The sequence below is a fragment of the Alexandromys fortis genome, unplaced genomic scaffold (genome assembly GCF_014885135.2).
Source record: "Alexandromys fortis isolate MF-2015 unplaced genomic scaffold, M_Fortis_MF-2015_v1.1 scaffold_215, whole genome shotgun sequence".
In the NCBI taxonomy this organism is placed as follows: domain Eukaryota; kingdom Metazoa; phylum Chordata; class Mammalia; order Rodentia; family Cricetidae; genus Alexandromys; species Alexandromys fortis.
Window position 1 is genome coordinate 510357 of NW_026068086.1, and position 26284 is coordinate 536640.

At 42.2% G+C, this 26284-nt stretch overlaps 1 protein-coding gene across 4 annotated transcripts in view; it reads right to left on the reverse strand.

Moving 5' to 3' along the window:
- Phactr2 (phosphatase and actin regulator 2) overlaps positions 1-26284 on the reverse strand; it is a 275578-nt gene that overhangs the window by 10679 nt on the left and 238615 nt on the right. For all 4 annotated transcript variants that reach the window (XM_050122219.1, XM_050122217.1, XM_050122216.1 and 1 more), the window contains 4 exons: positions 23763-23818; positions 17641-17702; positions 15963-16104; positions 4649-4721 (listed from right to left, as the gene is read on the reverse strand). In XM_050122219.1, coding sequence (XP_049978176.1) covers positions 4649-4721; positions 15963-16104; positions 17641-17702; positions 23763-23818 — 333 coding nt within the window. The remainder of the gene's footprint in view (positions 1-4648; positions 4722-15962; positions 16105-17640; positions 17703-23762; positions 23819-26284) is intronic.

Genomic DNA, 26284 nt, shown 5'->3' on the forward strand with positions numbered 1-26284 from the left:
TTGTAAGACTAGCTTGTGCTTCAAATCCCAAAAAGGTCTCTAGAGAACTCAGGGAGTAACCAGGAGGATTGCAGGAGAGAACAGATCAACACAATTCATCAATGTGTGCACGCACACACAGTCACACATACACGCACACACCAGAAGATATTCTGTGATGGCGGTCAAAGAAGTGTCTTCTTGCTGTGCTGAAGTATTCACGATATAAATGCCAGCACATGAATCAAAATGAAGTGCCAGGCTGGAATCCTCATTTATTAAAACAGGGTCTCAGGAATTGGATCCCTTCCCTGTTTCTCTTAAATATCTGTTGTTGACTTGGTAAAACAGTCCCCTGTCTCAAAAATTCAAAAGGTTTGAAAGCCTCTGTGGCAAAAAGTCTCTCTCTTGTGTGTGCCCCAGCTACCAGCCCTCCTCCCCAGAGGAGAGTATCACCAGCCTTTGGGGAGTTTTTGCAAAGATCCTGAGGGAGATGGTTGGACCGCTGTATGTGTGTGTCTGTCTCCCATCCAAGTACTAACCAGGTCCGACCCTGCTTAGCTTCTGAGATCAGACTAGATAGGGTGCGTTCAGGGTGGTGTGGCCGTAGACGTGTGTGTGTGTGTGTGTGTCTTGCATGTGTGTGCGTGTGTGTTTGTGTGTCTTGCGTGTGGCTTGTGTGTCTGTCTGTGTCTGTGTGCGTGTCTGAGTGTGTGTGTATGCCTGTGTCTCTGTGTGTGTCTGTGTGTTTGTGTTTCTGTCTGTCTGTGTGTGTGTGTGTGTCTTAGTCTCTGTGTGTGTCTGTGTGTTTGCTCGTGTCTGGATAACAGGTAGGGAACAGAGCAGTCTTCTGCATGATCTACCTTGACCCTGTGTGGGTCTCTGAGGCTTAGCATCTGATAGGATGGCTTGCTTGATATGGAAGATAAAGCCTGGCACTTACTAGAACAAAGAATTGCTGCCATGTGTCTAGGCTGCATTTAAAAAAGATGGGTAATGATTCCGTGTTTGCATGCGGGGGCTAATGCCGAGAGTACTTTTTTTTTTTTTTTTTTTTTACAGGAGTACTTTTCTAAGTGAAATGCATGGCCATATTTTCACATTATTTTGACTAGAAACAGTAGTGTTTATTAGAACTTTTTCCTCTTCAAAGAAATACTGACACCAACATGAAAATCACAGCATGATTTTTATACCTCCAAAGCCAAAAAATACTTCCCTGCTGGAATACAACTCTAATGATGTCATGTAAACTAATGGAAAAATGGCAGTAGACATTTGCTTTACTGTCAACTCTTAAAGACTTCTTGAGCAAGGCATGTTTATTTTGGTGGTATAAATATTTAATTTTTCCTTATCTGAAATGATAGTTTAAAGAGTGTTGATCAATACTGTTAAAAAAAATCCTTTTAAGCACATCTCCTCAACATGAGCTGTTACCACCTCAAAACTTACCTAACCTTCATCTGTTAGCATTTACTTAAACAATAGAAACATCAACAAATTATTTAATAAAACACAAGGTGAGCCTGAATTAAATAATTGATAGGCTTTTGGAGGTGAAAAAAAATCCCATCAAATAGAAAAACACACTACAAGCCTTCAGTTCAAGAGTGTCACTAGCAAAGGCAGGGACAGTCAAAGATCCTTAGGGCATAATATGGAACCCAGACCTCTGGATGTGCCCGAAGCGAACTTCACATCTAGAGGCCAATAAATGGCACAGGGACAGCTGAGCACTGGTTGACAAAAGCAAAGTTCATGTGTGATTTTGAATCATGCACAGAAAGAGGTGCCCGATGGCTTAAAGTCTTAAGTGTAAAAACAGTTGAAAACAATGGTTTTGTATTCTTGGCTCCCTTCCACACAGAAAAAAAAAACCAATGAAATAAAAGAGTAATAACACAGAAAGATTTCAGCACGCAAACATTACACAAAAGACCGTGGAAAGAATGTAAAAGGCTGACAGCAGGTTGCAAAAAAAATACTGGGGACAAATATCTCAGATTTTACTAATCCATCTAAAAAAGGCAGGCAGTCCAAAAGAAAATTTACAAAGGTTTGAATACAAACGTTAAATAAATAAACAAAAAGGGTCAATAAGGATGCATGAAAGGGCCCAACCATATGGAGTTTAGTGTGGAAATTAGCGTGCTCCTATTTATCCTGGAGAGCAAAAACCTTGAGGTCACCCACCAACTTTTGATGAAGGTGACTGAGCGTGCAGCATCCTCTCTGAGTCAGTAAACGAAGTGTTTTAAACGAGAACAGAGAGGAGTCTTTTGAAAGCTACCAAACCCATGAACCCAGTCATCTAGGAAATCCAGTCAATGGGGCAACCACAGAAATCATGGCATGTGCACACAGACATAACCGTGACGGCAGTGACTTAGTGTCGACCGTGAAAAGCTGAAGTGTCATGGACAACCAGCAGGTCCTGCTCAGTACTGTGTAGCACATTATCTGTGGGACACCACAGTCAATGGAGATAGATGAGCGCCGTACAGACCACAGGGAGGGACTGGCTTTCTACGTGCTGGATGTGGATAAACAGTCTGTGCACACAATTATATTATATTTGGACACATTCATAAATGCACAGAAAAAGAAATGCCTAGAAGCCCTTAGCTAGCTCTTCCCCGGGAGAATAAAGATGAGGGTGGAAAATAAGTAGAGGATTCATTTTTATTGATAAACTTTAGCGCTACTTAAATGCTTAATTAAAATGCATCATTTCGTATACAAAAGACATAAGAAAGAAACGGCCCTGATACCTCCCTATGGCTAGTTTTAGTGAATCTGCTTAGAGAACACAACAGAAAGAAGGCCTTCCAGCAGAAATGCTTCCTGGAGAATTAGAACTACAAAATTTAATTAAATTTAACTAATGAAAATTACAAAATTAGAATTACAAAATACATTTTTTTTTTTTGCTTATTTTCTGCTGTAATTTATTCTTACCTCGGGCCATCGAATGGAGATGAAGCTATCAGATCTTATGACTTAGAGGAAAGTTTTACAGAAGGAAAACCAATCTGAATGACCATGTGGGATGAGGGCAGACAATATAGCTCAGGGGTCAAGACTCAGCTACAACTGAGGCTGTCTCTAGATCACAGCATCGAGACAATGCAATTAGGGTAGGACATCAGTATTTGCGTTCTAAAGGACAGAGAACCTTGTCTTCTTCATGCATTCATTTCCTGGAATTTTCTATCACTTCCGTTGTGTGTTTATGTGTGTGTTGTTATATGAGTTTGCGTTCATGTATGTGCAAACATATGCTGAGGTCAGAGGAGATGGGATTTCTCACTGAATCCTAAGATCAAGTCTGTATCTCTCTGCCCTACAAGCACCCTAATTGCCTGGCAACCAGCAATCCCCAAACATCCTCCTGTCTCTGCGCCCACCACATTGCCGTCACAGGCTTATGTGGCCATGCCAGGCTATTTGCATGGGTGCTGCAGCTCCAAACTCAGACCCTCATGCTTGTGTGGAGAGTCCCCTTTTTACCCATGGAGCTATCACCACAGACCCTCAATTTGGTTTCTAAAAATTTAATTTCTGAGCAAAATTTTAGGAATATGCTTGTTACATAAAGCAAAGCTAATATATGTATGAGATTGTAACTAAATAGAATAGCTGTTACTTCTGGAAATTAGATAATATGAACAGATTCCACCCCCCCTCCCACACACACAGTTTCTGTCATTTGGAAAACCAAGGAGTAGTAGGGAGACAAACCACAGCATTACACTTGTTAAAATTTGGATCTTAGGTGCCCAAGTGCTAAAGTTCCAGGTCTCAACTTGGCTCTCCAGGGAATGCTGTAAACCTTAAGGGTAGGGCCTTGCAGTCGCTGGGGGGCTTGTCTGTGAGGGCAATGGGGCCCAAGTCTGTTCCTCTACCTTATTCTCATTCCTGGGCCACAGCAGGAAGGAGTGGTGTTCCCATGTGTTACCACCATGATGCCTTCTTATAGGTCAGAAAGAACTGAGCATGCCCTGGGTTCTCTGGGATTGTAAGTCAAAGGAAGGCTTCTTTTTTTTTACAGGCTCGTGATCCCAGAGATTAATGGTGATCCCATCAATGTCTGGGGAGCCAATCAAAACTTGATTCCCATTGTAAGATCTAGCTTCTGCAAAATTCAGTTTCTGCCCTAGGTCTTGTCCTGTGAGCAATAAGTAACACATATGTTCCCACACCGCCTGCCACCAGGATGTCTTCAGAGCACAGGACTTCCAATATCAGTTTAAGAGCAGACTATGACAATACTTGTTTTTTTTTTGGCCCAAAAACGAAACTAAAAAGAGAACCATAATATAGTCCTTCAGAATGACTCACACTTCACTGAAAGAGAAAATCAAGACCTCATTGTAGAATCTTTTTCTCCCAGTGAGATCAGTTTAGGTGCACTTAAACGACACAATTGAGCCAATCAGGAAAGTCTAGACATTGATAATCTGGTCCAGCCATATCTTTAAATTTGCTACCAGGACTCTAGTTAATCAAAAGAGCAAAGAAAGACAGAGGTGAGGGAAGGCGAAACCTTCATTAGACAATTTCTGCCAAAGCATATTTAAAAATGAAATCACTACACAGTATACCCGACATGAAATTTCCCGTGTTGAGTATTCTCACCCTGCAAAACTCGATCTTGTCTACCCACCTTGTAAACTGTCGGCTCTCCTCATGAACTTCCATTTCTGTGCTTTTGAATTCATTTAGTTCTTTTCTTATTGCTGCCTAAACAGGAGAAAACGAAGCAGAATTAGGTCCCATGTTTTCCCAACGTACACAGCATCCAAGAGACAGATAGTCTTCTATGAGATAACATTTTGGGGAAAGAATTACTAATTTATCCCAGATTAAGACTTAATAAATGAAATACATTACAGTCTGAGCACCCCTGACATAAAAACCAAAATTAGAAGATCTTCAAAACCCCAAATTTTCTGAGTATCGGTGTGTGAGCCACAAGTGGAAAATTCCATACCTGCCCCCCTGTGATGGTTGTAAAGTGGAACCATGGCGAAAACATGTAAAATGACCGGCAGGAGATGTGTGTGCGGTATGTACCAACACAAATGAACTCTTTTAAAGCAGGGTTGGAGACTGAACCCAGGCCTCATGCGTCCTAGGCAAGCACTCTACCACTGAACTAGACTCCAGGCCCATCAGAGAATTTTGTGTGTGGACACAGTCCTCATCCTTCAGCTACCTCTTCTCATTATGTCCTTGCAAATATTCCAAATTCTAGAACTACTCCTAACCCATAAACACCTTTGGTCACTGGCATTTTGAGGGAGGGACAGTCAGCTGGAAGCCAAACTGAGGCTAGGGTGACCTCCCTGAGAGTGTCCTTGGTGGGGAGGGTGGCAGTAGGGTCTAGAATGTCCCTCCACCCTCTGCCGACCACGGCAAACGCAAGGCATGAGGTTTTTCAGAGAATCCATACCCTGATCCTCGGAAAGTTTTACATTGGAGCCCACAGGCCCGCCCACAGCAACGCAGCTTTGACTCGCAGCCACAGGGATGTTAAGAAGGCAATTGCTATTTATTTTTTTCATGTTGAAAGTTTAGACAAATGACTGAAAATTCAGCACAGCATTTAAAGCCAGTCGGGGAAACATCAAATAGGCGGCCTTGTTTAAGGAACACATAATCCATGCCATGTACAACAAAAATGCTTATGCATGCAGACTGGAAAGCTGAGACACCCCTCCAAATGCTAACTTTGGCTGTCTGTTAACAGACAGTGGCAGGATTATGCATGAGTTTAGCTTCAATTTTTGACTTATTTTTATTTCCGACTTTTTTTTTCCCCTACAAGGGATATTTTACTCATATAAAAAGTACTAAAAGGATCTTTTTAAGCTCTATGTATATTGCACTATTCCGCTCAAACACAGAAGATTATAAATGTCTTTTACACAAAAAATGCTTTCCTTCGTATAAAAGGAAAAGTAGGAATAAAACACCCTTCTGACATCTGTGCTAAAGGGATTGGCTCCAGATAAACACAGAATGTCAAAATAAACCACAGGAAGTCCCTTCACAGAAAGATAGGAGAATCTACTTTGCGATTGAAAGTCAATGAACTTCGGAAAAAGGGAAAAGATAGTAGAAAGCCCCGAGACCTCGCCATAGCTCTTTCCTGCCATTAACCATTACTCTACAGTTCACAGACTTCCTTCCAAGTATATTTTAGTGCGATAATTAAGCCCTGTTGTCACAGACTGTCTCCTCTCCCTAGATATATTCTTCAGGTCTGGATGTCTCTTTGTGGGGAACCTGGACACTAAACAGCAGTCATGATTCTTATTACTAACTCTCGGAAGTGCCAAAGCAGACAGAGACCTGTTTGTGGGCCTGAGTCGCACGTGACACAGTTATGCAGCATGGCTCACAAGACACAACAATGTGGACACCCGGTTTTAGTCCAGCTATAGCAACAATCAGCACTAGCATCAGGAGCTGGACAGTTGCTTGGATGAAGTTCTAGAGCAATGCTCCTCCTTGGAAAGAAGTGTTTCGATGTGAATGGGGTCAGGGTTCCCATCTCTGTTTTCACTTGAACTTTCTTCTCTCCACAGGTTTCATCAGAGGCCGTGCTAGACTTTGCCTAAACTCAGAAGACATGGTATTGGTCTTGGCTACATTTCCCACGGAAGCTTTCCTACCACTGTGATTTGGACGATGTTATCTGAAGTCCATGTGGTACAGCCCATTGTCCAGGGAGGTATTATTAGAGGGAGGGTGGGGCCTTGTGAGGGACATGTATCTAGGTCATTTGGGGCATGCCCTGAAGAGATTATGGTATGGGACTATGATTTATCTTTTCTTTCTTCTTTTGACTCATGATGTAAGTGACTTGATTCACCACGTACTCCCTGCTCCAACCATATGATACCTCCAAGCACCCATTACTTAGACCTTACTTAGACATTACTTAGCCCTAAGCAACAAAGTAACTCTTGCATCCAGAACTATGAATCAAACTTTTTTATATTTATAGGTTAGCTATTCTAGAAGTTCTTTTTTAACAGTAACAGAAAGGTAGAGAATTTACTCACCTAGAAAATAGGAATAAAAATTTATGATGCAATTAAGAATATTAGTTCAAAGTGTATTTTTTAAAAATGTGCTGACCCTCAACTGAAGAATGGATAAGGAAAATGTAGTACATTTACCCAATGGAGTACTACACAGCAGAAAAAAAGATAATGACATCTTGAAATTTGCAGGCAAATTCACAGATCTAGAAAACATCATATTGAGTGAGGTAGCCCAGACCCAGAAAGACAAATATCATATGTACTCACTCATAAAGCAAAGAAAAACCAGCCTACAATTTACAATCCCAGAGAACCTAGACAACAATGAGGACTCTAAGACAGACATACATGGATCCAATCTACATGGGAAGTAGAAAAAGACAAGATCTTCTGAGTAAATTGGGAGCAAGGGGACCATAGGAGAGGATAGAAGGGGAGGGGGGAAAAGGGAGGGGAGTAGAGAAAAGCAGATAGCTCAGTAAAAACAATTAAAAAAAAGTTCTGATGACAGGTTCAGTTTTAAAAAAAAATGTGCTAAATATTGTAGAGTTACCAATAAAATATCGTGAAGTTTTTAAAAAGGTATATTATTTGGACTGTGACTAACAATTCTTTCATTTTTATTCTAGACAATTCATTGGAGCGCAAGAGGACCCTGCTGCAGGAGAGCTGCGAGCATACACAAGATGAAGGATTCACTAGTGACAGGGGGCTGGCTACCAGCTGAAGAGTCTGGCAAAATCCAGGAGAAACATTCAGAGAGAAACACTTGGGATACAGAGTTTATAAATCAGTACAACTACAAACTGTGCCCCTATTCCACCCAATATTTATATTAATGGAATTTATAACCCTCTAGTGCTCACATCCCCTCATGCGTACTGCTTTCCCCAGAAAGCCAGTTAGACGTGGGCACGTCCCATCTTCTCCTCTGCAAGGCCATTTTGTCACTGCGTTCCTAAGACGTGGCTGGTGTCTGCTTCTTTGGGGTTGACTCTGGGTATAAACCCTGTCATGATGCTGAATAAGGAGACAAGTAAAGTTGTCGCTTCGCGGCACCAGTTGAAGGAGAGTGTCTTCCTGGCTCGTGACATTTGCTTCTTGGAAGCCAGCTGCCACATAAAACACATTTGACTGCCCTGAGCAAGCTGTAGTACGAGACGCCCCAAGACAAAGAAAGACTTCAGAGGACAAGATGCCATGTAGACAGAGGTCAAGGAGCAAGAGGACATATACACATTCACGAAGAAACTACTTTGGAAATGGGTTTTCAAGGCCCAGCATCTCACCAACGCCATGTGAGCCTGAAATAAACCCCTGGATTGATGCATTCCAGCATTCCTCCCGCACAAACTTGCAAGCGCTATAATCACTGATTTAAGCCAGCAGCTCTGGGCTGGTTTGTTACAAGGCAGTTGATAACCTAAACAGTATTCTAAGATGAAACAGAGGTCCAGAGGGGTCTTATTATCTCCTGGATATCAAAAGTGCTTAAATGATTATAATGGAGCCACTCATAAGCCTACAAGCCTTACATACATCCAATAAAATGGGCTTTGGGGCCTCGCTAATCCAGATAACTGCCTCATTGCCATGAGTGTGCTGGCTTGCATTTAGAAGTGAAAAGTCAGTTGTACATAACGGTATGGTAATCAGTGTAACCCTGCAGGGTGTCCGCATTTGCCTGATTATGGGGACAGTCTTCACTTTCAAAATCTACTCACTAAGGACCTACTTTGGAGTCTAACAGTTACTCCATTAGGTAAGAAGGAAGAGTGCTTAGGGGTTCGAAGGAGAAAAAAGGAGATCTTTTATATTGACCAGGTACAGGGTCAGTATAAACACAGCTTTGTTCCCCCCCCCCCACCTCCTTTTTTCAGATGAGACCAGATTTTAGGCCGAATATTCTGAATCTAAGTGTAACTGGGGCTGGTTTTGCTGAAAGATAAAAGAGATAGGCTGAGGCAGTGGGATTGGAGCCCGAGGTGCTGCACCGGACCACCCTAGGTAAACCATTCAGCTGAAATTGATCTCGAGGAAAACAGGCAATAGCAACCCCACATGCCAGGAGGGTGCACTGAGACCATATGAACAGTGGTGGCTGGTATCATGGGAATTAAACACAGGACACAAAAACGACGGAAACCAAGCTTAAGTTTGACTGGTGGTGAGTAGCCACGTGCATCCCCCATCTGATCAGCCCTGGGCAGTTCAGGGGCACCTCTTGGCAAGGAACACCAGGCAGTTAGTTGAAACCATGGCTCTTGCGGCCATTTCCAACATGACAGTGTGGGTTGCAAGAGAATTAGTTAGAGTTTCCAGTCGATATCTTTTGTTTATTTCTGTGCTCAATGCAAAGGGGGGATTTCTGGCTGACTCATGAAGCCCCATGTCATGGGGAGGGAAGTGTGCACGCCATGAGTCAACGGATGACATTCTACAGGGAAGTGGGATCACATTCTTCCCGAGGAGCTGGCTAGACAGCGCATTCCTGGAAAGACTTTTCGTCCCCCTAGCCCTCGTACCTAGGATATTGTTAAGAGTTTTAAGAGCCGAGGCAGATTTGTGTATCACCAGAAAGCAGCCCGTATTCTGGTTCACTAGAAATCTTGTTTAAAATTTTTCTCAAAACATATATTTATGCCTCCTCTCAGTACATCTTAGAGCACCTTGCCAGAACCTCCCAGCAACGTGCAGTTTTCCCACCCAGCGGCCCATGCCCTCCCTGGCCCTTAGAGACAAGGCCCTTCACAGCGTGCACAACAGCGCCCTTGTCAGGACCAAACCTCTTCAGCAGCTCCGTAGAATTTTCTAAGCTGAAACTTTCATGAGTATTTTAAATTTCCATCCAGCTGTGGAACCACGGACTGAAATTACTTTCGGAGTCTAAATAATATTTGAATTTCATTTTCTTTAAAAAAGTAATACAAGCTTTCAGTCATTTTGACTTTCCCTAGGTTTTTCAAGTGGAATATAGAGATCAAAAATTAAAGAATAAAACCAATTTAAAGCTACATTTATTTGCTTTTGCGTACGTGTCCATGCCTGTGTGTTTGTGTAGGGGGTCGCACGTACCACGGTATGGGTGCAGTTAGAGGGAAACCATCTCCCAGTACGTGTGTCCCAGAGACCACACTCAGGTTTTCAGGCTTGGGGACAAACATTTTACCCACTGAACCATCTTACTGGTCTCATAACCTAATTCTTTTCTGTTTTTTCTTTTAATCTTTTCTATTTTCACTTTGTTTTACTTTTCGAATCATTGGTGTTTTTTCTGCATTTATGTCCAAGTGAGGGTGTCAGATCCTCTGGAACTAGAGTTAAAGACAGGTGTAAGCCGCCATGTGGGTGCTGGGAATTGAACCCTGTTCCTCTGGAAGAACAGCCGATGCTCATAACTGCTGAGTTATCTTTCCAGCCCCCTCGTAAGCTAATTCCTCACCCAATAGTTAAGTCACACTTAATTAATTTTATATTAATTAACTTAATGAATCAAGTACATTATTTAAAATCTGACTAATAGGTGTTATATGACATTTTAAGGCAAAAGTAATAAAAATCAATAACTTTTTGCTATAAGGACAGTTAGAATGCTATTTTTATCCTTAACTAAAATGTTTTTTAGCATATGGGCCCTATTTCTTTATACACACCCACCCATATACACTCATTGGACATTCATGGAAACCCAGTGTTGACATCAGGAGGCTTCCTCAATCACCCTCCACATATTTCTTAGAACAGTGGGTCTCAGTGAACCCGACACTGTTTCAGCTAGACTGTCTGCTTGGCATGCCAGGGAGCCAGCTAATTCTGCCCCTTGGTGCTGGGGTTGTGGGTATGTACCGCACACTCAGCTGTCTCACAAGGGGTTTGTGGTTTCCAGGCTTGCTGGGTAGCACTGGACCTACAGAACCATCTACCTAGTCCTTGTGTATCCACATTGTAACAACGGTGTGAGAGTACTAAATTTTCCTCAGTGTTATGGAGAAAACGGTATTTTCAGACATTTCTGAAAATGCCATGCATTGATCTAAATTCCAGTTGATGTCTCCTGCTCATGAGTCTGGATACTCAGCTATTTGACAACAAGCACACACCACTTGGTGTGCAACACATACTACACAAAACAGACGTATAAAACACACTACATGTAAACAGCATGTTTAATATTTGCATTTTTCTATTTTCTACTATATATATATTTAATTGAAAAAAATTTCCGCCTCCTCTCTACCTCCCATTTCCCTCCCCCTCCCTCTCCAGTCCAAAGAGCAGTCAGGGTTCCCTGCTCTGTGGGAAGTCCAAGGTCCTCCCCCCTCCATGCAGGTCTAGGAAGATGAGCATCCAAACAGGCTAGAGAGGGGCTCCCGGGTGTCCAGGCAGATGTCCCCAGCTAGTTCCTTGGGCAGGTGAGGAGAGGGTACCTGAAATGGCCCTACCCTATAGCCATACTGATGAATATCTTGCATATCACCATAGAACCTTCATCTGGCGATGGATGGAGATAGAGACAGAGACCCACACTGGAGCACCGGACTGAGCTCCCAAGCTCCCAANAGACCCACACTGGAGCACTGGACTGAGCTCCCAAGGTCCCAATGAGGAGCGGAAGGAGGGAGAACATGGGCAAGGATGTCAGGACCACGGGGGGTGCACCCACCCACTGAGACAGTGGGGCTGATCTATTGGGAGCTCACCAAGGCCAGCTGGACTGGGACTGAAAAAGCATGGCATAAAACCGGACTCTCTGAATATGGCGGACAATGAGGGCTGATGAGAAGCCAAGGACAATAGCACGGAGTTTCAATCCTATTTTCTACTTTTTTAAAAGTATACTTTTTTTGGTCTAAACAAATTCTTATTTAAAGAAAACAGTTTTCTCCTAGGGAACACAGACAATATAAACACAGCCCTAAAAATGTTGTCCTTTAGATCTTAACACGTCTCAGGATAAATGTGTGAGATTTCCTCTGGAGAAATGAGCCACCCCTGTAAGTCGGGAGGGACTCTGGCTCTGCCCTGGGCTCAGATGCCATGTTCAAGAGAGATGTGAGACTCCTATGTCCTTAAAGTACGAAAGAACAGAAACTGGGCTTGTAGAAGAAAACCTAACCAGGCCCAATTCCCTTACGTTTAACACTCTCAAGACAAAAGCCTTTCTTTGTCTCAGTTCAAAATGTCCTTTTAAAAAATCTCTGCCCATTGTAGCTGGAAATAGATAAGCTCTGCCTCCCACAAACAGAATAAAGGCAAGGAATGGCTCTTACATGGATGGAGACTGAGTTTGCATACAAGGGTGGTTAGTAATGTCAACCGTCACTCCTGCACAAGCGAGGATTTTACTGTTTGTCTGGCCTGTATAAAGGCTGGCATTTGAATAATCAGGTGGCTGGCAATGAATGTGGCAAATCATTCTTTTCTAAGATGGCTACAATCCACCTTCAGTCTACACAATATGACCCCACTGCTCTCCTAACAAGAAGCAGAGTTATCAACCCCCTTCCCATAACAAGAGGTAGACCTGTCTACCCCCTTCCCCTGGGTCTGAGCTGTCCTTATGACTTGTTGGAGCCAACAGAATGAAGCAGATGTGCACCTTGAGTAACTTTGTAGTCAGACTTTCCTTTGGGCCACCAGATTACAAATAATGACATGGAAACCTCTTATTGATTATGAAATTAATTGCACCTAACTAGCTCTTATAACTTAAATTAACCCATTTATTTTAATCTATGTTCTGCCATGTGGCATTACCTCTCTTCCATCCTGCACCTCCTGTTTCCTCTCCTTGCTACTGGCATCTCTCACGGGACTAGATTCATCCTCCTCTTCCTTTCTCGACTCAGAAGTCATGCCTAACCCTCCTGCCTAGCGGTTGGCCGTTCAGCTTTTCATTACACCAACCACAGCAAATACATCTTGACACAATGCACAAATATCCCATAACAGACTTCTAAGGATGATTAGAAAAGGCCAAGTGGCTTTTACTGGACTCTCCGGAGACAGAGCCTGCTGTGAGGGAAGCCAGCTCAGGGAAAAGGTCTGTTGACTCACGCCGAAGAGGCAATGTGTAAGTGGTTCTCTGGGCAGCCCAGCTGAGCTCCACCTCTGGGCTATGGAAACCAAGACACAAGACATGTTGGAGAACCAGTCCTGAACCTCTCAGAGCAGCCTAGTCACCAGGTAGGTGACACTGAGGACCGTAGTCAACCATGGAAAGTGGAATTGCCCAAATGATGCTTGAATATATCACGACCTATGAAATCCACAAGATATAATGAAACTCTCTGTTCTTCATCACTAAGCTTTGGGTAGCTTAGTGCAGGGGGACAGTGGCTGCAGCAGTGACAACTAGAAGTCACTGAGTGAGGGGAGAGTGAGGAAAGTCCACAGCTGGAAGGAGAGTAACTGGAATAAATCTATTTCTTGCTATAGGATATGCTAGATGCCTTGATTAACCCTTTTATTGAAAAACAGTGAAGATGATAAAGCATTAAAAACTATCTTAAATATACTGAATGGCTGGTAAGAGAGTAGAAACTTCTGGGGGGGGGGGCAGACAAACAAAAAGAGGTAACCCAGAAAAGGAAAGTAAACAGTGAAAATGTCTTTGACTTGAGGATACTTGCATTAAATCTGGTGAATCTAAGTAGTCATTTTCAAAAGCAAGCAGGACATGGAAGATGGGGGAGACCAAATGGAATATCCTAACACAAAGCTATGCTGCCTGAACCCCAGAAGGCAACAAAGGGAACGTTGAGCTGGAGTCAGTGTGGGGTGGGTGGGAACGTAGGCTGAGGAACTGAACCTGTAAGGTGACTGCCCACCTGGTTTGCGGTCTGAATCCACAGTCATAAGATAGTCTGAAGTAATTCATTTCTATAACGAAAATGTGGTTCATTCTACATATGTAATGACGTATCTCGTACATGAAGGGAAGACTTTCAAAACATTCTTATTTACTGCACGTGTGAGTTCAGGGCCCTGAGTGTCCCACATACGTGGAAGGTGCTTCTCTCCTTCCACTGGCGATCCCAGCGATGGAGCTCAGATCAGGAGACTATCAAAACAAGTGATTTACCTGCCCAGCCTTCCTTCTGGCCCAGGGAGAATTCAAAAGACAAAAATGAAATCAGAACACAGAAGGAAAGAGTTCGACTAAACTCGGCTGTATTAAGGCATTTCTCTTTCATCAACAAGCCCCATAAACAGAGTTGACATATCCCCAAAGCAGGCATGGGCTTATTTTCACCATATAGAAACCCGAATCTACGGAGAACCCCTATGAATCAGCAGTCCACTGAAGTGGGATCTATGTTCCTGTGCACATTTGACAGTGTGTTTGCACACGGAGGTATCTGTCCACAGCCTCCTCCCTCAGTGCCTGCTCCCTGCCTGTGAGCACCAGCCCACCTTCAGCAGTCTCACTCAAACTTTTCCTCATGTAGACTTCACCTTTACCCTCATTTTTGGCTCCTTCCTTCAAGTAAAAACCTGTTAAAATTTCCACCCCTGACCCCTGGGGCTAGAGAGATGACTCAGCGGTTAAAAGCATGATCTACTCTTCCAGAGGACCTTGGTTCAATTCCCAGCACCCATGTGGCGGCTTACAACTGTCTGTAACTCCAGTTCCGGGCTACAAAAACATCGTCATACAGACATACATACAAGCGAACCAACTAATGACATAAATAATTAAAAAAAAATTCTTTTCCAAATTAAAAAGACAGACTCCTATTTTGATGCCTTTCTTTGGCTTATGATTAACTTCTTCCCTCAAAGCTGAGACCCTGGCGACTGTGTTTATCCTTATTGTCTTCCAGCAGTCAGTCCTCTGAAATGCCTCTCTTTCTGGGCATTAAACACTCACGGTCATCCCTCTAACGCTCTCCTCCTGGCTGGTGTGTCTTCTCTTTTCACATCTTTCAGTGGTTTCTTCTACACTCGTCTATCACTTTTTTCTAAAATGTTCCTGGGATGCCTTTCTTAGCTGTGCCCCTCTACTCTTCTTTTCAGCCCTGCTGGGACTTGAACTCAGGGCCTCACCCTTGCTAGTCGTTTCTTTATAAACATCTCCAATGTGTCCTTTGCACATAGTATGTCTGACAAAATGCATCATTTATTTAAGAAGCATCACTACACAGCCTCATCAAATACTCAGTTACAGGTATGGTATGTATTTATTCAATGCCAGGTTTCACTGAGAATAAAAAAATTATGAACATTGTTAGAGATACTGGTAAACTGGTAAAGTGAAAAACTTAAAAACAAATGGTTGATATTAATCTCAGGCTACGGACTCTTTCTTGGAAACAATTTAAGGGAGGATTATTTTAGCTCACAGTTTCAGAGATGTCGGCCTATCAGGGATGGTGCAGTGGAGAAAAGAAGCTCCCAGTACACGACCTGACAGCAGCGAAGTAGACAAGGCCACCACAGGAAGAAACTCCCAATATTCCCATAATATTCGTGCTGCCAACCAGGTCCTACCTACTACACTTCACCAGCGGCCAGTAATACTATGCATCTGTAAAGGGGTGAATTCGTTTTTAGGCCAGAGACTTCTCAGTCTAGCAAGGCCTGACAAAACACATCTGCATGCACGCTTTATGATCTCCTAGGTATTTTGCAATCCAGTCAAGATGATAACCAAGACTGTTATCACGATGAGGAAAGCCTCCTATCACAATTAAGAAAGCCTCCTATCACAATGAGGAAACCCTCCACCACTACACTTGACTGAAGACAGGTTACACAGCAATTTAGGACCAGCTTTCTCTGAGACCCAGTAGAAAGAACTGTATTTTGCTATTGCTTTACACGACCACTTGTATTTAAACTTCCAGAGGGAGAAAGGGGCTAGGATAGCTGAGCAGAGGTTGAGCACACAGGTTTTGGAAGCACTAGAGGACACTGAGATACTTGCCTTGTCGGCAGGTGTCAACCTGGCCCAGGGCTTGTCGGCGCGGCGGTCATAGTCCGGAGAATCCGTGACTTCTACATACTCATTAAACCGCAGGATCCTTCGGGCTTGTAGCTCGGCCACAGAAGGTCTTAGGCTGAGCTACAGGAGGGTAGGAGGGAAAGGCCGAGATCAGTTACACGTTTACAGCCTCTAGGTGGCAAGGTTTCTGGCTGGAATGTTTCAAAGTTAAGGTCACTTTCAGGTATTAAAAGAAAAGCAATGGCATCTTGGGAATTTGTAACGAGACCTAGAAAGCAGCGTGCCCTCATTTCCAGACCAGAAAATCATCACTGCTAGCTAGGTCAGCCTTTGGCAACTGTCTGGATTGTGTGACTCCCCATAGCATGCCTGGCACTAAGATTAAGGTTTGCCTGTCATCTCTGTCACAGGAACACTCAGTGGTGAACACACAGCTCAAGGACAGTTATGGTGGTGGCCGATGGACTAAGACAAAAAGCCATGAAACTCCTAGAAAACGAGTCTCTGCTCCAAGTGAGTCTGGCATATGTAGAAATGCGGTGTTCTCTGCTGAAATGGCTCAGAGAAGGGTATAGCTACAGTGTGGTCTTCCTGGAGAGATGGGGACAGGTCCTGCGCTGGCCAACACAGCCAGGATAGGTGACTGGCAGATGAAGGAGGCTTCATGGAGGACACTCCTTCTTGCAATCTTTCTGACATGTCTGGGGATTCCTTCTCAAGTCCTCTGTCCCATTCAAATTTATCGCATATTTAATCCGGCCAGCCCTGGGGTGCCCTTGCTTTACTCTCTTGGTCCTTTCACAAGCACCAAGACAGACTGGAATAATCCTACATTTGAAAGAAACCCAGACCTATCTCGGAATGCTTTGTTGTGAGCTCCCCAGCCAGCCCTCAACAACCTGAGTCAGGCCACACACTGGGCTGGCTATGGGGTCACACTTGAGTCACCTTGCTCTCTTCCAGGTATGGAAGGTATATCTGAGAAACCACTACAAGGATTTATGATGAAATATAAATTCTGATCGTCCTTAATTTTTCCAAAGGCTAATTAATTTTAGCAGAGAAGAAAAAAACAAAGTCGTGGTCCTGGGATCAGGTTTGTATTTTTGTAAATAAGTGGAAACATTGCCTGAGTTCCAGAGATAAAGCCATTTGTCAATTGTGGCAACACTGTGGTCAAGTTCACTCAATAAATTAGTCACCCAGGCTTGCTATAGAGTAGAGACAAATCATTAAGAGCCACAAAATACTTATTTAGTATTTCCAAGATAAAATGGAGAGTGTGAGCATTTTTCAACCTAATTAATGGCATACAAATATATTGAAATGCTAATGGTGGCTCTCTAAATGGAAGATTTGTGTATGACATCTTTTTTGTTCATTTTTGTATTTAAACTTTTTCACTTAACATACCTATTTTCATAATCATTAGCTACAATGTACAAGCTGTTAACTTTTCAAAATGAACATAGCACACAAATAGAAGATAGTTGATTTGTGTGCATTGTTCATTTTAATGCCTTGAATCACATGGTGGCCTAATAGAAGCACTCATTCCTAAACATCCCAGTCACGTGTTAAGAGTGGGTTTGTATCTAACGAAGATAAACTGTATCCCAGAACACGCATGCTCATTAGCAGTTGAAATGTCATCACCTTCCGGCTGAGTCTCCGTTTGAGTTCCATTTTTGCTTCTTGCTCCTCTTCTTCATTCTTTTCTGTTAATTAGGCATAAGTATAGTTACTAGAGATGATCGTACAATCAGAAAAGTCTACCAGGAACAACTACCCGACTCTGGCATATGCTGATTATACAAGCCATCATGCTAGAAATCTATCAAAGGATTCTGCAGAGAGAACGGTCATCCGCATGGGATATCTATGCATACATGCAATGGTATCGTTCTCCCATAGGGAACTGGTGGACTGTCTTCCCTGATTTCAAACCTTGTTGCTTCCTGATTCTTTGTTCCATGCACATATTATCGTCTTAGAAACATAAACTACCAGAATTCAGATAAAAAAAATATCTACTTCTGGATCTGATCTTCATGTGAAAACTCCAAGGCACGCTAAAAGAACAAATTAGAACAATCCCATGCACGTCCGAGCTGCTGACTTCCATTCAAACCCAACCAAAATATTTGATCTGTCTTCCTATGTTTCCATAGAAGCAAAATGTAAGCATTCCTTGGGCCTTGGCTTTCAAACCACCGTTCTGAACGGGGTCAAGTTGTACTGCGGGTAGAAATTATTTATTTTCTTGTGACTTTAACTTTCCAAAGTCATCTTTTTCTCTAGTGCTTCATCAAGTAGTGCAATTTCAAGCAGTCCAACAGATGGGATTGAAAAAAGAGTTCAGAATTTTTAAAGAAATAGGCAGCCTTCAGGATTTATGGGATGCTATTTGGAAAGCTTCTGTGTGTTTCCTGTCTCTCGTCTGTATTAAGTAAGGCATTGATTTTACTTCATAGCAAGATATGTAAATACTTACATTCTAAAGAGTCTAGTGAAGAAAGACTGTACTACTTCAGAAAAATTCTCTTCTATGAAAGGTTTTATTTTATTTTACATTATTTTTGATTTTGTTTTTTCGAGACAGGGTTTCTCTGTAGCTTTGGAGCCTGTCTTGGAACTAGCTCTTGTAGCCCTGGCTAACCTTGAACTCAAAGAGATCCACCTGTCTCTGCCTCCCTAGTACTGGGATTAAAGGAGTGTACTACCACCACCCAACAAAAGTTTTAGTTTTTACTCTCTCTCTCTCTCTGTCTCTCTCTCTCTGTCTCTCTGTCTCTCTGTCTCTCTCTCTCTCTCTCTCTCTCTCTCTCTCTCTCTCTCTCCCCCTCTTTCTCTTTCTCCCTCCCTCCCTACATCAGAGGACCTTGAATGTCATCATCCGATTCTACCTACTTTGGATTTTAAGACAGTGTTTTTCACTGGGACCGGAGGTTTACTGATTAGTCTGTTAAATCTGGCTAGAGAACCCCAGTAATCCACTTATCTCTGCCTCACCAGCATTGAGGTGGTAATTGTACCTCACCACACTTTTATTTGTTGTTGGTTTTTGTTTTTGTTTTTAAAGACAAGGTTTCTCTGTACCATTGGAGCCTGTCTTGTAGACCAGGCTGACCTAAAACTCACAGAGATCTGCCTTACTCTGCCTCCCAAGTCGTGGGATTAAAGGCATGCGCCATCACTGCCCGTTTAACACATCCAGTTTTTAAAGTGGGTGCTGGGGATAGAACTTAAGCCTTCACGCTCATGTGGCAAGCAATCAATTCCTCTAACTCCAAAATATATTTACTGTAGCATTTTAAACGGACTTTTCACCACTGAGCACTGGTTTCAAGAGTAAAAAGTTAGTCTTGAACTCACAGAGATCCACCTGTCTCTGCCTTCTGAGTACTGGGATTAAAGGTGTGCACCACCACCTACAGGCAGTAGGTAGTGGTATTTGCTACAGGCATTTGCTCACTGACCAGCTTATATTCTCCATACATCTTTCTCCTTCTCTGGACATACCGAACTTTCTGTTTTCTTCTCAAATACATCTTTTCATTTATATGTAAGAGAATGACCTTTGTTGTTACAGACAAACTGAAATCACTCTCAGACAAGAGAGTGTTCCTGCATCAGATGGATTTGGTTAGAAGTCAGATTTCTTATTATGAATGAACTGTAAGCTTCGCTTATGGCTTTACAAAAATATGTCTTTCTGTACCCTTAAAGTATATGCAAAGGGTCGGTTACTTAATGTGAGCTGAATGAATATTGTGGATTGCCTATTATACATATTACACAAATTCCAAACTTCTTGTTAATCTGATTAAAATCAGAGCTATACAAGGCTAGAGCTGTGATGACATAATATTAAAAGAAATAATAATTTAATAAGTATAACTTTAGTCATGTCTTCCTATATGTCTACTATGCTTCACTTTTTCTTTTTTTTAAGCTACTTAAAAAATTGGATGTATTCATTGAATTTTATGAATGTTTTGCCTACATTTATGTTTGCACACCACATGTGTGCTCGGTGTCCACAGAGGTCAGAGGAGGGCATTGGATGTCCTAGAACTGAAGTTGCAGACAACTGTAAACTGCCACGTGAGTGATGGGAATTGAACCCAGGTCTTCCGCAACAGCAGCGAGTGCTCTCAACTGCTAAGCTACCCCTTCATCCCTGCTAATCCCCATGCTTCATTTCTTAAAGGCATTTTTCAAAGACAAAAAAAAAAAAAAGCCCAAAGGTTTTCACTACTTGTGTAAAATGTCACTTCTTTAAAGGGAATATTAGTTTTACCCTATTAAGGATGTTGTACAACAAGGTGACAGTCAGCGATGTTTAAGAAAGAAAGAGCCGATGAGGAAGTTTAAGTAAACAGGGCTGTACCATTTGGGAACTCTTCCCTGACACTAGGAAACTGGCTTTTAGCATTTCTCATGTTTGAAGTGATTCTTCTAAAGAGGGTGAAGGATGGAGGGGGCTGCCCTGGGGTCACCTTTGAGTCTTTGCAGAGTGGTAGGACCAGCAAGGGGAAATCCTGAAGCTGGTACTGAAGTGTTCACCGCGAGGGTCATTTAGGACACATCTCGTTCACTTGCAGACGAATTAGAGGACTAACCCTACTGGGTGATGTAAACTGTTGGGGGCAATGGGATGGACCATAGGGCTTTTGTGAAGGAAGGGGCAGAACTTTGGGTCAGTGTCTTATGTCAGAGCGGAAGGGTGCCACTTCAGACAGCCACAGGGAAGTGTCTGAGTAAATACTCCATCAACACCCCTGCTTTCAAGGCAGCAGGCACTGCAGAAACCTGCCTGCCAAGCCAGTATGACTCCAGCATTGTGTGAATGAGCTGAGAGAGGAGAAAATAGAGCAAAACCAGCAGCGGGAGGGGTGCACGGTTGAGCCCTTGCTGTGCAGAAAATGACCTGGGTCTCCCCCAACATGTTCTTTGTGGTTTTGTTGATCTTTTTGCCTCTTTATATGTTTCCATGTGGGTGAATTTTTGTTTTGTTTTATTTTTTAAACATTTATTTATTTTCTGTTTGTGTGTGTGTGTGCACGCGCACACATGCACATGTGTTCACAAGCACACTGCCACAGCACACCTTTAGAGGTCAGAGGAAAACCTGTAGGAGTACATTCATGTGGGCCCTGGAGATTAAACTCAAGTTGTCAGGTTTGCTACCAGAGTCTTAACCTGCTGTGCCATCTCAGTGGCCCCAGACAGGTATGTTTAACAAATAAAAATACATCTATAACCTTTTAAAATAGAAAAATAGCATATATATGTCATATATATGTTAAAAACATAACTCAATGGGTGGCGATTTATGATAAAGTCGTCAACAGTAGAACACGCATGGCTAGGTGCGTTCTGTAAAATTTCTTCAGTTTTTTGTAGATTCAAAAAATTTTACAATTGATTGTTGAAGATAAAGATTCAGAATCCAATGACCTGGGTCATTTTTTTTCTTTCTCTCAATGGAAAATACAGCTGGCCTGGCACTCACAGTGTGCCCACGAGAGCAATGCATCCTTTTCGGGTCCTGTATGGAAAAGCTGTCCCATATAGATCACTTTTTCTGGCCAGCCAGAGGCAGGAAGACATACCTCTATATATGATCTGTATTTTAAGGGACTGTTTTGAAACTGAATCATAAAATATAAATGTAGTTGATATATTATACAATATAATATGTATTCAAGCACATTATATAGCTTATGCATTATACAATATGAATGTAGTTAAAGAAAACAGTTTTACCAACATAGGAAAGAAACCAAGTGTGGAGTATAAGGGATCTGATGGTAAGACATCAAGTTTGCTCCATGTCCTTACAAAATAGTTGCTGGTATTCGCTGTTATCTTAGCCATAATTACCAAAGGGGTGGTGCATTTCAAGTAGAGAACTACTGAATACTTTATGCTTTGAATCAGCTTCCTAGCCCCCAAGAGATGGTCTACATGACCTTAAAAATCATATTGTATCACAGTTTTCTGGTGTCTTCATTTAGATACTGTTGCTGCTTTTGAACAAAAGCTTGAGATGAAATATACCAACAAAAAAGAGGGCAGTACGGAGGAGTGCAGAAGCAAGGGGCTGAATGAAGTGTTTGTGGGCTAAGGCCCTGTGCTGCTCAGTGGAAAGAACCCCCCCTCTCTGCCCCAGCTCTGTCTGCTTCCCTTGGCGCATGTCAGGGGATCAGGAGCCAGTTATCAGCCGCTCCAGACTGGAAATGGACCTCCACTTTCCAGAATCAACATGAACTTAGAAGGAAGTAAAACAGGGCTGGACCCAAATCTGAAGTTGACTTTGGTGCTTCGCTCTTTCCCGAACCTCCAGGAAAACAGAGGGTAGAGAAGCCAACACAGCACTTAAGATCAACATGCAATACATTTCCGGATCCATGAAAGAGTTCCTTAAATAACTAAACTCCAGTGTGGCTTGGCACATCAGTCCCAATGGACAGGATTATCTAGAACTTGCAAGGCCTTCTTTTCCAAGTATTTCATCAGACACCCAAGAAGACATTCCCTCTGTACTTGCAGGCCCTCACAGTCTACCCTTGAGTTTAAACTTTAACTCAGTATGTCCTAGGAACTCCATCATGGAAAACACTTCTGAAACTTAGGGGCTTTGTTTTCATGTCAACATTAGATGTTGCTTAGGTAAAAATGCACCCTCCTTTTGTAGTTACAACCTTTTTGTCTTTCAGAGTGACATTTCTTCATATTAGCAGCCACTTTGGTGGGTTCTAGTCAACTCAGACTCACAAATAGCCAGAAAGAAGCACGGCAGGGAAGAGATGCCACAGACTGTGTGGTTGGTCCTGCTTACACTGGTAAGTGTTCATTGCTAGGTTGCTTCAGTTATGGCAAAATTGCTAGAAATATGCTACAAAAATCTTTCTTTCTTTTACAAAAGAAAATAACTCCTATGAAAGCGTGGGGTCATCCAGCAGGCTGACCGTACCCGGCCAGCTTGGTCGAAAAGGATGCTTCCATGGCAATGGCTTACTGCTATTATAGTCTGCCCAGAGTTCTGATCGTTCCTGTCTTTTGGTATTCCATGAACTAAAAAGCTCCTTTGGAACTAGGTTAATATCTAGAAGTACAGCTAGGCACTGCTTTTTAGCTCACTGGAGCTGGTGACCATCCTGAGAGAACAGCAGGACAGACTGTGGTTCTAGTGGGATCTCCTCACACTTTGCTGCCAGAAACTGGAAAGGAAAAACCAAGTGGGAAATGAATGGAGACCTCTCTAAGTTCCAAGAAACCACAAAGAATTCAAGAAAGAAGAGGAGCAATCACAACAAAGGCAAGTGAAATGCCTGGAAAAATCCCTCTTACCATAATTTTAAATTGGAATTTTTACTCAACCTAGCAACCAACTGTATTATTCATAACAATATAGGAATGCTTGATTGATTTCTTTGTGGGTTCGTTCTTTGGCAGTTATTTGAAAGTAGACTAGAGCATTTTCTTTAATATTTCGGCAAAAGAACACATGGGATAAATTTAATTTTTCTCAAAAATAATTGCTATGACCAGGACTCCACTTTAGGGGATATCAGGCTTAAAGCTATAAAATGAAATATGAAAACCAAGAAATTATTTTTTTAAATATGTAAACATCTACTAATATATATGACATACACGGGCCTTCCCAGTCAGCTGTGAATCATGTTTCTCTCCTGATGGATAGGTTGTCTCTAGGGCACCTTATTATGGATCACATTAGGGATCACAGTATGGAATCATATACTCACGTCTTAAGATGTTTCTTTGCTCTAATTCTTCAGTTGTTGGCCTCTGGCTGAGTCTCCTAGGATGACAAAATGTTAGACTACAGGTTACAAAATGAACACACGAGGCCCATTTGGTGGAAGATACAAGTGAACCAACAAAGTTAGACTTTTATCTTGGGACAGAAAAATAAAATTTAAGCCTATGAAATAAACATCTCCCTCCTGTTTGTAGACTACTGAGCGCGACTTAGACTTCCATCTGTCACCTCTCTTCCACTCATCCTTGTAAGAGAGGCATTTGGCTTTTGGCTGGGCATATGCCTACAGATCATAGCTCCCCTAGTTAGGTGCGGGATGCGACTGACTTGATGATCAGCATAAGCTTCCCCCTCCTCAACACAGACGAGTGTGTGGTCTCTGCTTTCCTTCTAGCACAGGCTGCACTCGAACATGGTATTATGGGCCAGCTTTGATCTTGCAGATAAGATTCCCCAGGGCTGTAAGAAATGTGCAAAGCAGAAGGAGCCTGAGTGTTAGGACTATGGAGAGAAGAGGAGAAATTTCTTTCATGCTGGGTGGCCCAGTTGTCTCTAGACTGCCTGGTAAGAGAGAAATCAACATACATTGCTTAAACTCCTGTATTTTTGACATGTTACAGCAGCTTAGCTGATAGCTTACTTAATTAATGTACAGTGCACTGGGGCCTCCAATAAGCTGCTGTTGCAAAGTTCACGCCAATGTATGAGCTGCTCAATCTGTGCTGCTTGGGGTTTGACGGGAAACCCTGCAAGTGAATATATTTCATACAACGCTATCTTGAGCTATGCGGGGGCCCCTTCTTCTCTGCCGTTGAGATAAGCCAGGCTCAGCCAGGATTAGTAGTTAACTGCTTTACATGAGAGCAGGAACTCTTAGAAACTCCTTATAACTTTGTTCTTGGTCTTGTTTACATGATCAATTTGTTTTTAATTGCAGCAAAAGATTGCCCCAGGATGTAGGCTGCATTTGTGTAAGTGAAGATGAAGATATATGTATTTACTAGACACAACCGATTCTAAATGTTAGGATCACAACAAACCCGTTATCCTTCAAATGTCTCCCCAAATTTTCATTGAAGTTAGATATTCATTGGGATTGCTTTGAAATTAAGGCAGTAACTGAGTCCCCAAAGGGTCCAGGGAGCAACAGTACCTATGCAGCTGGATTCTGTGCCATGACTATACTATATGCTATGTGTGTGCACTGCTGGTTTACTAGAGATTGTCACACTCAAGTGTGCTAGCTCTCTCTTGCTGAAGGAATATCCTTCCTCTGGAATGCTTTCTTTGCCTTTCCTATTTTCTAGAATCCTACAGTTGATTAAAATTGGACCTTGAAGGTTGTATGTCCTCAAGAGTATAAGCCTCTAGGTACTTTAACCTCAAGGAATAGTATGAAGACTCAGCAGCTCTTGCCCTTGGCGTTAAAAGCATGGAAAACTATAAGAATAACCACGGCTACCTTTCACTCCTACTTTTAAATGTCTAATTCTTGTGCTAGATGCTTAAAGTGTAGGGAATCCTCCAAACAACCCAGCAAAGTAAAGGCTGGCTCCCAGTTTGCAGACGAAGAAAGGGATAGTAACTGACTTGCTTAAACTAAAACATGAGCAAATGTTGGGGTCAAGATCCGCTCTTGTCTCATTGGACTTAAATTGTGTTATCTAAGCTTGAACTGTGGGTATCAAGCTTGAACTTGAGCAAGGGGCATAAGATGTGCTATGTTCACTGAAAAGAACTCTAACATTTATATATTATTAAGAACAAACCCTACTATATTAAAAATTTTAAGCTATAGATCATGTATATACTTATAAAAATATTAAATATGTTAAGGGTGGCATTGGAATACTAGTTCATAAAAGATATAGGTGGTACCCCAGATGTATGGTTAGAACTGGAATGGAGATGTCTCCACCCATTCTAATCTATGCTCAACTTCCACACTTCCTGGTCTTCCTGTGGAAGACTAGGCATGATCCCCATGGAATCCCTAATGACATGGATAGAAGACTGATATTCTAAGGAAAGGAACCACACTGTTAGTTTTTTTTTTTAAATCTTTCTTTATCAGTGTTCTGGTTTTGTCTACTTACTTGGCTTGTTCTTGGTTAATTTATCATTGCTATAAATAGTCTTATAATACATGTCTTTATAAAGTCTTTCAAATGAATCACTATAGATCCTTTCCTTCTTACATATGTTCCACAAGATGGAGTTATGTAAGTTATAAAAGTTAATAAAAAGCCTGAGCTAATAGGCAAAGAGTTTATAATTAATGTAGGCCTCTGTGTGTTTATTTGGGACTGAATGACTGCTAGATCAGGCAGGACAGAAACCTCAGTCAACAAATGGCACCAATGTGGACAGCTAAATCCACTTACAACCTGAGAGAGTTTGGGAAATAATTCTGGACAAAAATGAATAGCGTTGGTAGCAGCAATTTCTCAGATTTGCTCTCTTTGCTAGAGGCAAGCGCATCTCATTTAAGAGAGGCTTCCTAAC